A 13032-nucleotide genomic window follows, 5' to 3' on the forward strand; every position below is an offset into this window, starting at 1 on the left:
CTCTAACATTATTCAACGTACTGTTTTATGAGAAAGTCCCTGAAGTGGTGGCGCAAATTATTTTTCCGTGGACTGGAAATTTGTTTAATCGATCCGTACATTCTCTACAAACATGTAAAAAGGCAGAGAAACGAACAGCCAGTTACACGTTTGAACTTTCGCAAAATTTTGATCAACAAATTGCGAGGAGATTTTCGTCAACCACGAGATAGATCTACAAGTTCGATGGCCAACTCTGACGAAATTCGTCTAAACGGAAAACTGCATGTCATTGTTACTGGCACAAAGAAAGATTGCAAAGTTTGTTCCAGTCGAAACAAACCAGAGGGAAGACACGAGACGACCTATTTCTGTGATACATGTTCAGATAAACCAAGAATGCATCTTGGTCAATGTTTTATAAACTATCACACCGAACGAAACTACAAATCATAATTTGTGTAAAATTATATTCATAAAAGTGTGAATATAGATAAACTAACGAAGTATAACGTTTTTGTAAGATAATTTATATGTAAGATCACTTTATTGTACCATATAAGACACTCGACATATTTGCAAAAATCACCTCGTCCTGCTACCTGACTCTGCCGAAAAAGTCGTCGTCCGCTAAGGGTTAATGCTTCAGCTATTGGAAACTTATTGAAATGCTGTTTAGTGGCTCTGTTGTATTTAAGAGAAAGCTAATCATTTATTTTCAAACAACAGTCTGAAGAGAAGTTGTTGATTATACGAATGAAATTTCTCTGTTAAACAATGTATACAGAAATTCTCTTTGCCAATTTCTGAGTTTTGGAAGTCCGCTAGGTAACTACTACAATTTACTAAAAAGGGCGTGATAAAGAAAATGGAGCGTGTAACTTTCTCAATACATCGTTACACATTTCTCACAGTATTTTTGTTATTATTGATTAGATGAACAGATAAATAAATAAAATGCCCTTTCAAAAATCGCTCACCTTCGAAACGGGCGCAGGAGCAGACTCCGCCTGTTTGTTAAATGCCTGCGCCAATCTCCTAACAGACGGCAGCGGCAACACCTTGCTTTCAACGTTTCCATCACTGGAAATCTTGTTCCCATTAGTCGCAGACTGGCTTTGCTCCTTTTCGGAGCAATTATCTGTATCGATCTCCGATTCGTCGACGGAGGACACGCTGCTCTTCGCGTTGCTCTTGTCCAAGCTGTTACTGCTGGCCAGACTCCTGACAGACCCGTTCTTAATAGTTTCCAACTCCGAGTACGAATTTTGATTGTAGCTCTCGACCTCTTCGTCTTCCTGATTGCTGCTATTGTTCGAGAAACATCTGGCGATATTCGGCACCGACTTGGCGGACTTCAATCCGAAGCCGTTGTACGGTTCGTCCCGGAGCTCGTTCAGAGCTTCCGTGCTCTGGGTCAGGTTATTGTCTCCGGATGCCAGAGCCTGTATCACGTCTTCGTCGTTTCCGTAACCGTTGCGACGCGACAAGTTCGACTTATTAACGAGCCTCGGCTTGAAGTCGTCGCTCGCGATGTTCAGATGAATATTGGACCGAGTTCGCCGGATCCCACCGTCGTAGCCGAAAGACTTCAAGTCTAGTTTGTTGACCACTCGGGGGCTAGACGTCTTCGTGGCCTTGTTCGCACGGAACTCGTTCTCGAAGCCGTACGCTTTCAAATCGATCCTCTTGATCTTCCTCTGATTATCCTCCGAGTTCGTTTTCTTCGTCTCGATTGTTTCATAATTCTCCTGGTTGTTCAACTTCGCGTTGATCTCGTTCTTACTGTTCTTTCTCTCGTTCTCCAGCATCTCCTCTATCTTCTGAACCTCCCAGGTTTTCTGACCATTTGTTGCTTTGGTTCTCTCAATCTCGATCGCGTCATCGTCGTTCCGCGAGGTTTGGTACTTGTGGTCCAGGCTGTTGTTCCTCTGCCACTTCGCCACCTTCGATTTCACGTCGTTGCTCTTGTTCATGAGGTACTCGGTCTCCTTGTACTGCGCGTCCTCCTGAAACAGAAAGCGGTTCAGGTAGAATTAAAGATCGCGCAACTCAACAGTGATCAGCTCCATAGTTCTCCGACGGGTATTTGCGGTTGTTAGTCGAGAGTCAGTTTTGCAACCGTGAGGGGAAACCACATGCAGTTTAAACTACGAGTTCCGCGGGATTGGTAACGTTTGGATCTGGATTAGGTTGATGGTGTAGCGGTTAGGATTATGTTGAAAGGTGACTCTTCCACGGGGAAAGAAATTGCTCTCTTGCGGAAGAGAAGATAGATATCTCGCTGGGAAGTAGGATTTTCATACAGAAAACAATAGCTTCTTGAAAAACAGGTATTTCGCAGGAAAGAAAAGTAGCTTTTTGGCGAAGAATGATATAGTTTGCTGGCAAAAACAGGTAGTTCTTTTCGCAGAAGAGAGAATAACGCGTTCAGAAATAGCGATTTCGCAGAACGGAAAAATTCCTGCTTCGGATAGAAGAAAAATATGTTTTTGACAAAGTAGGTGTTTCGCAGAAAAAAGAATGGATCGTTAAAAAATAGCAGTTTGGCAAAGATGAGAATCTGTTGTTTCAGGCAGAGGAATATAGTTTCTGTGCAGAGAGGTAGGTTTTTTATGCAGAAAATAATAGCTTCTTGGAAAACAGCTGTATTGCAAGGAAGGAAAAGTGATTTCATCTTTCTGCAGAGAAGTTGGCGTGTTGTTGGGAAAAGTGTAGCTCTTTGGAAGATAGCAGCCTCGTAAAAAAAAGTTGTTCTTCCATGAAGAAGAAAACAGTTTCTTTTCAGAGAAGCACGTTTTTCATACAGAAAATAATGGCTTGTTGAAAAGTAGCAGTTTTGCAGAAGAAAGCAACTTTCTAACAAAAGAGGAAGAGTAGCTCTTTCGTGGAGAGGAAAATTGCTCTCTCGCAGTGCCGATGCGTACAACCATTGTCTCCCAAGCTGTTCTCATCAGCAACCCGAAACGAGAAATCTGTTAGCAAGATTGATACACCTTGTAGCCACATAGTTGGCGGCAGCCTCTTTTTACACCTAGATAGTCCATTTTCCACCGTTACATGCCCAAGCGCGTTAGTATTCCAGCTGTTTGTTAGTCACCGGTGCATCGATTTAAAGAACGCATGAAAACGGTACTTACCGAGCGCAGGATCGATCGCGTAGAGCGCAGAACGCTCGGCCACGCCCCGACCTCGTTATTTATCGTATTGTTTTTGTCTACGATCTACGTCTACTATGTTTATACAAGTCAGGTGAGGAATCGATTCGTTTCGCTCGCACGAACGTCGACATTACTCGTGCGCGCATCTACAAGAAACAGCCACAGAATCTTTATTTACAGAACTCGGCGGAAGAGGGATTGTTAACGGTCTGTTTAATCGGGATCGTTTTGTTAAGAGAGTCCGATCGATAGGTCCGACAGCCTGCACCAGAAGAGTACCATGCACTTTTAAGTAAGATCGAATCATAATAGTGTAACAATATATTTAAAAATTACAATATACATTCTCCGACATTCTTATGCTAACACTTTTACATGCTGCGCGAGCAATTACGTTCGCAGGTTTTGTAGAAAAATATAGATTCTGTCCTATTGTTTCGGGAAAAGGAACATCATTGACGTTATGGCACTGGCGTACTGTTAGAAAAGGAACCTCGTGGAAGCTGTACAGATTCGGGAGACAGATCATTTTTTCGGATTAGTTTCATTCGACAACCATGTTCACCACATAGTGACACTGCTCAGACTCCTGACTTTCGGCTTTCTCCTCGATTCGCAGCTTTTCAGTTTCTTCGATCTCCCAGCGACTCGGAGGTCCTGCAGGCTCTCGAAAGTCCTTTCGACAACTTCCGGCACGATTGGAGGCTCTAGCTTCAAACTTTCGTTATCGTCGGAGAAACGATGCGCGTTTAGCGACCTGACCTTCTTGGAGACGTCGAACAATTTTCTTCTGGAGGTGTTGAAGAAGTACGTAGGACTCTCGGAATTCCGCGATTTTGCCTTGTTGGAAATGTCCTTCAGGAATTTAGCCATCACCGTTCTGTCCGGAACATTCGGATCGTCGTCTTGCCAGTCATCCTCGGGGGAACACTGATTCGACGAGTAATCAATTGTTCGAGCTTGTCCCTTGCAAGACTTGCTACTCTGATTTCTATGAGATTTCGGTTTAGGCCGGCTCGAGGATTGCGATTGCTTCGCCGTCGAATAGTTGTCTTCGGGGTAGTTCTCTCTTAACCAGTGCGAGTGTCCAATGATTCTGAGACCGATGTTTCCATCGTTCTGCAAGCCAGGATCACTTTGAGAACTCTTAGCGGTTTTCAGAGTTCTCGGGGATGATTTTAATGTGATCTTTCTGTAGGTAGACACCCCCTTCCCGTCGATCTTCTTGCTTTTTTTGATTCCTCCGAAGGTCTGGTACTTTAATCTAGCGAAATTAACAGCCTCGATGTTCAAGGATTCGTTGAGTTCATCTTCGAACTCGTCGGATTCGTAGATGGACATTTGAGGATTCTTAATCCCTCCGAAAGTATGGTATTTTTGTCGATCGGAGCTCCAATATCTCCTCCCGTTAGAAGTCAGGATCTGATCATTGGACCAGTCTCCGGTCTTCAACCTTTTATACCCGTCCTCTTGCTTCTTACCGTCTTCCAATTCCAGCGGGTCGATAGAATACATTCCCGAGTCCTTCGAGTCATGATCCAACTTCGGCTTGTTCACAGACGAAGCCGATGTCTGATTCAACACGTAAAGTGGATTGTAAGCCACCCTCTCCGTTGTATCAAGACTCCAGTTCGTCATTACCGTGCTGGAGTTATCGTCGTGGACGCGCAGAGCGTTGTCTAGCTCTATCATTCTCCTTTCCGCCAGATCTTCGCAATCAGCGTCCCATAATATCGAATCTACGGTTGTGGTATCGCTTTCCGCGGTATGTCTGCTCGCACGATCAGTGCTATCTGGTTTATTATCATCGAGTTCCATGTGCAGAAGAGGGTTGACCGCGAAGTGCGGACTGGAGTACGGATCGCGATAGGTCCATCTAGAAAGGCTGCCGCGCAGCGAAGCCTCCTCGAACTTTTCGAGCTGGAAACTCACCTGTTGTTCCTGATCGGGCCCCGTCGAGCTCGATCCATGGGACAGCGAGCTGCTGGGTCTGCTCAGGGTAGATGCGGCCGATCTTCGCCCTTTCTCGTTCATCGACGACCGCGAGTCGTTGATGTAATAGTCCCTGCCGAACCTGGACACGCAAAACATTCGTATTTTAAATGCGCTGACTTCTTAAAATTGTATCTATTGGCGACAGCTTATTTTTAATAAGCACTTTCGGTTCATCTATGACAGGGTCAGGGGTTCAGTTTAGCCTCTCAAGGCATAGTTCCATCAACGGACAAGCTCTGAATGATGGTTGACAACTCGAAGTTGTCACATGATTGGAAAATTATGTATGTTTAAGTACGGCAGCAAACCTGTGCTCCTACTGCTATCTTAAAGAATAAGGATAGTTTTTCTGAAGGATCTGGTCACGAGGCGAAGGATCTTATCCTAGCACCGTCGTTCAGCAAGTTACATTTCTATCCACCCAAATTTCTGACATATTTCACTTCTCTGTGATCATTTCGAGGCTTCCATAGACCCCGGATTCTCGGAAGGAACCCTCGAAAAAGGGCTCAGATGTGGTGTTCGTTTTAGTTTGAAAATTACCTTTTGATGTCCGGTTCTTGGGGTGTCAGAACCACTTCCAAATCCGTCCCGTTGCTCTTCGGCAATTCGGCGTGGATTCTGCGAAAGGTATCCGATGTATCAATGAGAATGATTTATTTTGTTAATTTTAATAAACTTTTACCCAGGAATATCGGACGGTCTTCTCGAGTATTGCCTGTCCCACAACCTCTTCTGGATATTCTCCTGGCTGTAAGGGTTGTTCTCGATTGGCGGAGCATTTTCCCACTTCTTGTGCTCCCGTTCGGCTATCGTGCCTTTATATAGAAACACGAAACTATTTTTACACTGCTCGGTATTCAGATACTACAGTACATATTCATAGTAGAGACGATCGCACAAGTGTTCGCAATCGTTGCGGATAAAACTAAAATTGATTTAAGTGTGATACTTTTGTATAACATTAATTTCATTAGCTCGTAAGCGGACGAACACTTTTGCGTTCGAATTTCCCATCATTTCCGCAGTTTTTCTTTGTAATTCTATCTGCATATTTTCCTACTTTTGCCTGCACATACTCTGACTACAGTTGGTGGATGAACACACTCACAGCTTTGTTGCAAGACTATTGTGTTTACTGATGGAAACAGTCCAGTAATTTATGGAAGTTGGTTATAAAAACAAGAAACTAGATTTTTTGGTCACCTGGTCTGGGAGGAGTTGCCAGCTGCGTTTGCTCCTTCTCGTTCCGCAGGAACAATCTCGAAGCCGAGCTAGCCTTGGCGAGAGCCACAGCCTCTCGGCACCTGCTGCACAGAGAAATGTTGAAATGGAATTAAAATCTCAACCACAAGAAGAGGAACCCTTGGGGCATTTGGCGGACTGTCCCTGTTCGCGTTGCGAAACGAACATTGCGGATCAATGTTCGAGACATTCCGATAGGAGAAACAATCGAGAAGCAACTTGAGCCGCACAATTCTTCAGACGGATCTTTCTCTATCTATTTCAAACAGAAATGTGTGTCTAGAGAAGGTGAAGTAAACTTTTGAAATCGATCGAAATATACTTGCGTTTTTGCTACCGTTAAAACTAGAAGACGATGAAGAAATTGTGTCGAAGATTTTGACAAAAGGAGAAAGATAAAATATTACAGATATATACAAAAAGCGAGACGAAGAAGGTTATTTATAGCATTTCAATGTGTGAAAACATCTACTGAATATTGAAGAGATCTATAGGCAGTATTTCAGATTGAGTAAAGAGAACAAGTTAATTTTATCGTCACTCTTATTGACAATAATGTTGGAGCATATTTACACGTAAACGTTGAAATTAAGCCCAATGCGGAGTCCACTGTTTATTCCCACTACATTTATAATTTTTCGTTCAAATAACCGGAGTTCGCGTTCAGATAAATGAACACAATTGGAGTAACCCTCGACAATAGTTCAGATAATAGGAGTTTAGCAGAAGTTCACTGCATCGAGCATTCACCAAAATTTTCTTCTAATAAACGAAATTCTATTGTATCATATTATGCTTACCTGTACTCGTCCCCTGGTAATTGATGATCTGCTTCAACGTCGGTCGACCCATTTTCCGCGACAGGAATCTCAGTTTTTGTTAAACTGTCCAAGTGTCTTTGCGTCGCCGTGTCGTAATGCTCGGTGTACTCGCTCTCCTGTTGAATATCTTCTGCTGCAACGATCAATTAAAAAATATATTTATCATGCCATTAGCAGATGATATCGTAGATGCTTAATACAGCGACTGCCTCGACGATCATATCCATTTTAATACAGATCTTCGCGTCCACCGTTAGAAATTAATTTTCATATGGTTATAATAACCACAACTTTGCAGTTTTGGTCTCATCAATCGTCTGCCAGCTAGGTATTTTTTTACTAACGCGGCCGGCAACCTGGGTCTTTTTTAAGTCTGGGCTTGATTTCTTTATTGTATTGTGGAAAAAAAATTTCTACATTAATGTACAATTGATGATAAAGTTTTTTAGGCGAGGGAACCAGTCTGGATACTTAAAAAGAGCTAAGTTGCCGGTGGAGGGTTAATGAAATTACTTTGATTTCGTGATCACAGATTTCTCGTGATGGTTCAGCGGTCAACGCATTAGTCCACCTACTAGAGCAAACATCCGTCAATTTCCTCGAAATAGATGTGCAATCAAGGGAAATTACCGTGAAAGTCGTTTCTCTGCTCATCGGACTTTTCCTCCTCCCCGAACGTTTCCAGAGCGCCCCCGTCAACGTCAATCAATTTCTTAGCACACTCCATCGAATCCAGGGCATGCTCCTCCTTCATGGTGAACATTTCTACGTTAGCAATGCTCTCCATGTTGACTTCCTCTTCGGAAGCCGGCGTGCTCGCGGGCGTCTTTCGCACGCATGGAACTTTTTCTTCCAAACCATTGCGAATCGACGGATCATTCTGTTTGATTTCTTCCAGTTCCAATGAAGCTCCGTTCGTCGAATCGTTGAAATTCTGAACACCTCCCTCCACTTTTTCCTCGAATTCTTCGGTAGCCGATCGACATTCCACCCCGATCTTCGGATTATCATCGACAGCGCTCGCGGACTCTGGAACTGGTTTCGCCCCGACTTTCTCTGAAGTTCCAACTTCCTTCTCAACTTCTTTGGCTTCGTCCACGGTTCTCAAGGTTGCCTTTACATCGTCCGTTGCTTCCTTGACTTCGTGTTCAACGATTCTATTCTTCACCTTGTAATTTAGAAACGCTTCAGGATCAGTCTTTCCCGTTTCTTCGATCTTGGCGACGTCCTTCGCGTGGTTGCCGAAGCCGTTTTCGAATACCAGATCCGTGGGAGTCCGTGGCACCACGTTGTTTATGGCCTCCATTAATTCCTTTTCGATTTCTTCGTCGGACTGCGCCGAGGAACACTCGGACAAATCGGAAGTGTCCTCCGCGTCCTTGTCACCGATCAGGACCTTGTAGTCGGCGCTCGGGTTCGGTACCAACATGGCGACCGGGTCCGCTTGGGTTTGGACCCTCTTCTTTTGGAACAGCCAATTCTCTTCCCATGATTCTATGGGGGATACCAGACCCATGTGCGTCGTGGGTGTGTCTACCTCGTCTTGACTGTCCTCGGACTCCTGGGAAGCTGAAATATTACATTATTTATTAGTTTACTGTAATACAGAACTGTAGGATAGTGGAGCCGGAATTAAATTTTTGATTTAAAGAGAAACAAAATAAAATAATAGAAAAATTTGGTATGTTTTATTCGATAAATGTATGAAGTTAACAATGCCTGAAAAAGAAACCAAGTGGAGTTTTACTGTAAAGAATTTACTAGTTGGCAAAAGACACTTTTCTATAACATAATTTATAGGAATGGGAAATAGAAAGTATAATTTTCTAGTCTTCAATTATAAACCGGCCTTTGATCGAAAGTTTATATCATTTATCTAGCGAGTATTTGTTCGGTGAAAAGTAAGAACAGTTGGCTGTCGACATCAATCTATATTACCACTAATGTAATAATCGCATTGGAGCAACAGGATACAGTCATCCTAATCGCTATCCAATTAACGATCCTACGACGTTACTGTTTCCTCCTCCAAACTCGAATACCGTGATTAATGTTATTAGAATTCTAATCACGACATCATCGACTCCCGTAAATCCGGAGATTGTTACGTATTCGATGACCATCCGTGTATGGCTCGCGTTGAAAAATATTACTTACATCAAACAGGTTCTACCAATTATTGGACATCGTATGAAAATCGTAATAGTTAATAAAAAAAGTCCGCGTAACGATCGAAGATCCGGCGATCTTAATTAATGGGTTTTCGAAAAAAGACGATTAATAAATCGTACATTCGCTCGGCGAACAAATGAAACGCTTACGATCGATAATGTCCATCCCGAGTTCCGGAAATGGCACTCGATGAGTGTTCCTAATGGCCAGGACATCGTTATCTCGAGGATCCTCGTCGGACGTGTACACCGTGGTCACCTCCTCGATCCGCTCCTCTATCTGGAACGAAAGAAACACGCGACTTTCTTTCATAAAATCTTGAAAACAGGAACCGGCCAAGCTCGTTTTCTGTTGTTTCTGTTCCCGGGACCGTTTCGACGAGCAACGGCCGTTCTAATTCCGTTTTCATCGGCACAGTCCACAGCTGATTCAATCGTCTGCATACCTACGATTCTATTCGCGAAGTTCCCAGCGGTATCTTTTCCAAAAAAAACGTTGGCTGTATTTTATAATTTTATACGATTTTTATGAAAATTGGAACTTTTTATGTTTTCGAGGTTGTCGAATTTTAATATATTATAAGAAATGCAAAATTCGAAGTGGATAATCAGATATTACCGATGTAAGCATTGTTTTTAATTTATTACTTGTATATAGGGTGGACCGGAATTCATGGTACAACCGAGCAGGGGGTGAACAAAATTTGGTATAACATTTCTTTATCCGGGACTCCGTTTTCGAGAAAATGGATTTCAGTTGTCGCCTTTTCTCCTACCGCAGACGCTTCCGTCCGAGATAATGTTTACGAACATTAATTGTTGTGTGAACTATGTGTGTGTACTGCCCGTTGTTCAGAAGAATTCCGCTGAGAAAAATGTAGGACTGATTCCCATCAATCCATCTATGTTAAAGGATTCATGTCCGTGTTTCCCTTACTGGTGGAAATGATTCCTTCCTATTAACCCAAAATTAGCCGCCATACTGAATTTCCACGAAATGAGGGGTTCGAGTTCGGCCGAATAAAAACAAACAACGTTCCCTGACTCTCGTTGACAAGAGCGTTGACTTGTCCCTAAAGCATCAGATTCTTCTGATGAACACGTGATTACTTGTGATCACTAATTACTCATTAGCATCTTGATTAACTTATCATTGCATTATACTGTACTATACACATATTTTTTATGTTCTATCATATGATATCTTACGCCTACATTAATACTAAACCTAACACGGTCAAAATGACTGATTTTTTATTTTACGATACTACAAACTTCGGAGGCTTCTTCGTGGAAAATTATTGAATAAATTATATTATTGAAACAAGTCCCATAATTACAACTTTAGAAAATCCAAGTGAATTCCATTTTTTCACTCTTACGGGTCAATGCATGCTAATCATTACAGGTCGGTTGGTTTAGTGTTAACGTATAACGTTAAGAATTTGATGGTAATATCTGGAAACGAGCAAATGAAACACTACGTGTAAACTAAACGACGCAAAGGGCAGGGAGAAGCCTCTTCGAATTTTCAGATTTTTGATTATTGTTAGCTAAATTACGTGCTAAGCTAGAGGTGTGATTGGGTGGAGCGGGCGAGAGATCGCCCTTGTACCTCGCGTCGATTAGCTTGTGGGGCTTCTCGTTTACCAATACGTAATGTGTAAGTGAGTTTCGGGAGGTCATAGAAAAGTGGCCTCTTTGCCGAAATGACGGATTTCTTCAGCGCAACAGACAGTAAGTAGTAAACGGAATGTTGCCATCATTGTCAATGTTTGTAAACACTGTCTTGGACGGAGACAACTGCGGTAAAGGAATAGACAACAACTAAATTCTTTACAAAGGTGATAAATTTTAAAGTAGATGTTCTCGAAAAAATAAAATCCCCGGATAAAAAAATGTTATAAAAAATTTATTTCTTATTTTTTCACGTAGAATCACCCCCTGTTCGGTTGTACTACGAATTCCGGCCCACCCTATATATCAATAATTTTCAGATACTTGCCTATAATTATACAATTATATACAATTATACAATTTTTTGCCTTTGCGTCTATTTGATATCAAGGAAAAAATTATGATGGAAAAATGGGGGAGGAATGAGGGTTAATGATGTTACCATCTTTAAGTTATTACTAAAATGCAACATTTGTACGATAGCAGCTTTTTGCTGCAACATCGAAAATTTTGAATACTTTGAGAACTGCATTTTTCCCAATTAGTTAGGAAAAGGTGTCACTGTGCGTCATCACTTATCGGCAAAATCACAAGTTACTTCTGTGCCGAATGCTCAACCACGCTTGAAAAGTTTAATTGGCCTTCGGTTACAGGAATAGCATTCATCCTTGAGAGGACACTTCGCTTTGGTCGTTTTACTCCGATCGAAAAGTCGATCTTACAGTTAGAAGTACGACTTTAAATTTCGAGGCGCGAGTTGTTTCAGAAAATATTAAAAAGTTCAATGAAACGCTGGAAACATCGCGGAGAACTGTCCGTTGAATACAGATAGCCATAGTCCGTTTACTTGTTTTATGAACTCGCTCGAGCACGTAGCTCGTCATCATTCCTTTTAATGTAAGCATTGACTTTCGTAACGCTGCTTAACTTTTTCTGTCGTTTTTATCGATTGTTTTATTGCAGTTCTTATCTCCCTAGCCATCGCCATGTTTCTCTCGACATCGACACGTGCCGATTCTTTATTTTGCCTGGAAGCAATCTCTGCGCCATTTTTCTGCGTTTCTTCGTATTTCTATTCTTATTATCCTATTACTCGTTCCTTCATCCTGTCATCCATCTTCTCCTGTTTTCGTACTTTCTGCTAATTACTTTCACCATGCACCGAAGGGTTACCATCGCGTAAATAATCATTTGCTAAAGAAAACGACACTGGCAATCGTTAGATATTCCGCGAATTATTTTCATCCGGAACAGTTCCATACATTAAACCTCGGTTTGTGACCTGAACGATCCGGAAGATCGGATCGACGTCAGCAAATAAATTCGTCGACACGTTGCTTAGTGGTCTGGGAATTCGCTTTCTGCGAGCAAAATTATTTTAGCATTTTTTCGAGGTTTATGACTATAGTACAGACACACCGTCGAAATACTATTAAATAATATATATATATTATTTAATAGTATTTCGACGGTGTGTCTATATATATATAATAATATATATAATAATAATTATTTTATATATATATATATATATATATATATATATATATATAAAATGTTATGTAAAATATATATACAGGGTGTCCCAGGTTTTAATGTTCAAACTTTGTTAGCGTATTCTATGGCACAAAGTAAGAAAAAAATGTTATGTAAACATAGGTCATATAGAGCTTTATATTAAGAAGTTATAACAAAAATTCAGAATAGGAATAGTAATCAACTTGCTGTTACTGCGAGCATTGGCTTGAATAGATCAGCGCATGCCGTGTGTTTATGTAAGCTGTGTTTATTAATACATTTCGAAATGTATTTAATAACCGTTGTTGACAATACATGATTGATATCGATCGAAGATATTTTTTTATTTTTTATATTTTTTTTAGTCGATTACTATTTCTATTCTGAATTTTTGTTATAACTTGTTAATAAAGCTCTATATGACCTATGTTTACATAACATTTTTTTCTTACTTCGTTCCATAGA

General features: G+C 41.4%; 1 protein-coding gene across 12 annotated transcripts in view; it reads right to left on the reverse strand.

Annotated features, from left to right (window-relative positions):
• The window catches only part of LOC117227324 (uncharacterized), a 106987-nt gene that overhangs the window by 1386 nt on the left and 92569 nt on the right, over positions 1-13032 (reverse strand). For 10 of the 12 annotated variants that reach the window (XM_033482446.2, XM_033482452.2, XM_076527402.1 and 7 more), the window contains 7 exons: positions 9523-9652; positions 7832-8770; positions 7181-7334; positions 6342-6445; positions 5821-5953; positions 5679-5756; positions 3447-5214 (listed from right to left, as the gene is read on the reverse strand). In XM_033482446.2, coding sequence (XP_033338337.2) covers positions 3702-5214; positions 5679-5756; positions 5821-5953; positions 6342-6445; positions 7181-7334; positions 7832-8770; positions 9523-9652 — 3051 coding nt within the window. In that variant the 3' untranslated portion in view covers positions 3447-3701. Of the gene's footprint in view, positions 1-959; positions 1989-3446; positions 5215-5678; positions 5757-5820; positions 5954-6341; positions 6446-7180; positions 7335-7831; positions 8771-9522; positions 9653-13032 lie in introns of those variants that run through there. The other 2 variants (XM_033482451.2, XM_033482448.2) reach the window with 2 other exon arrangements.

The sequence above is a fragment of the Megalopta genalis genome, unplaced genomic scaffold, assembly GCF_051020955.1.
Source record: "Megalopta genalis isolate 19385.01 unplaced genomic scaffold, iyMegGena1_principal scaffold0020, whole genome shotgun sequence".
NCBI lineage: Eukaryota > Metazoa > Arthropoda > Insecta > Hymenoptera > Halictidae > Megalopta > Megalopta genalis.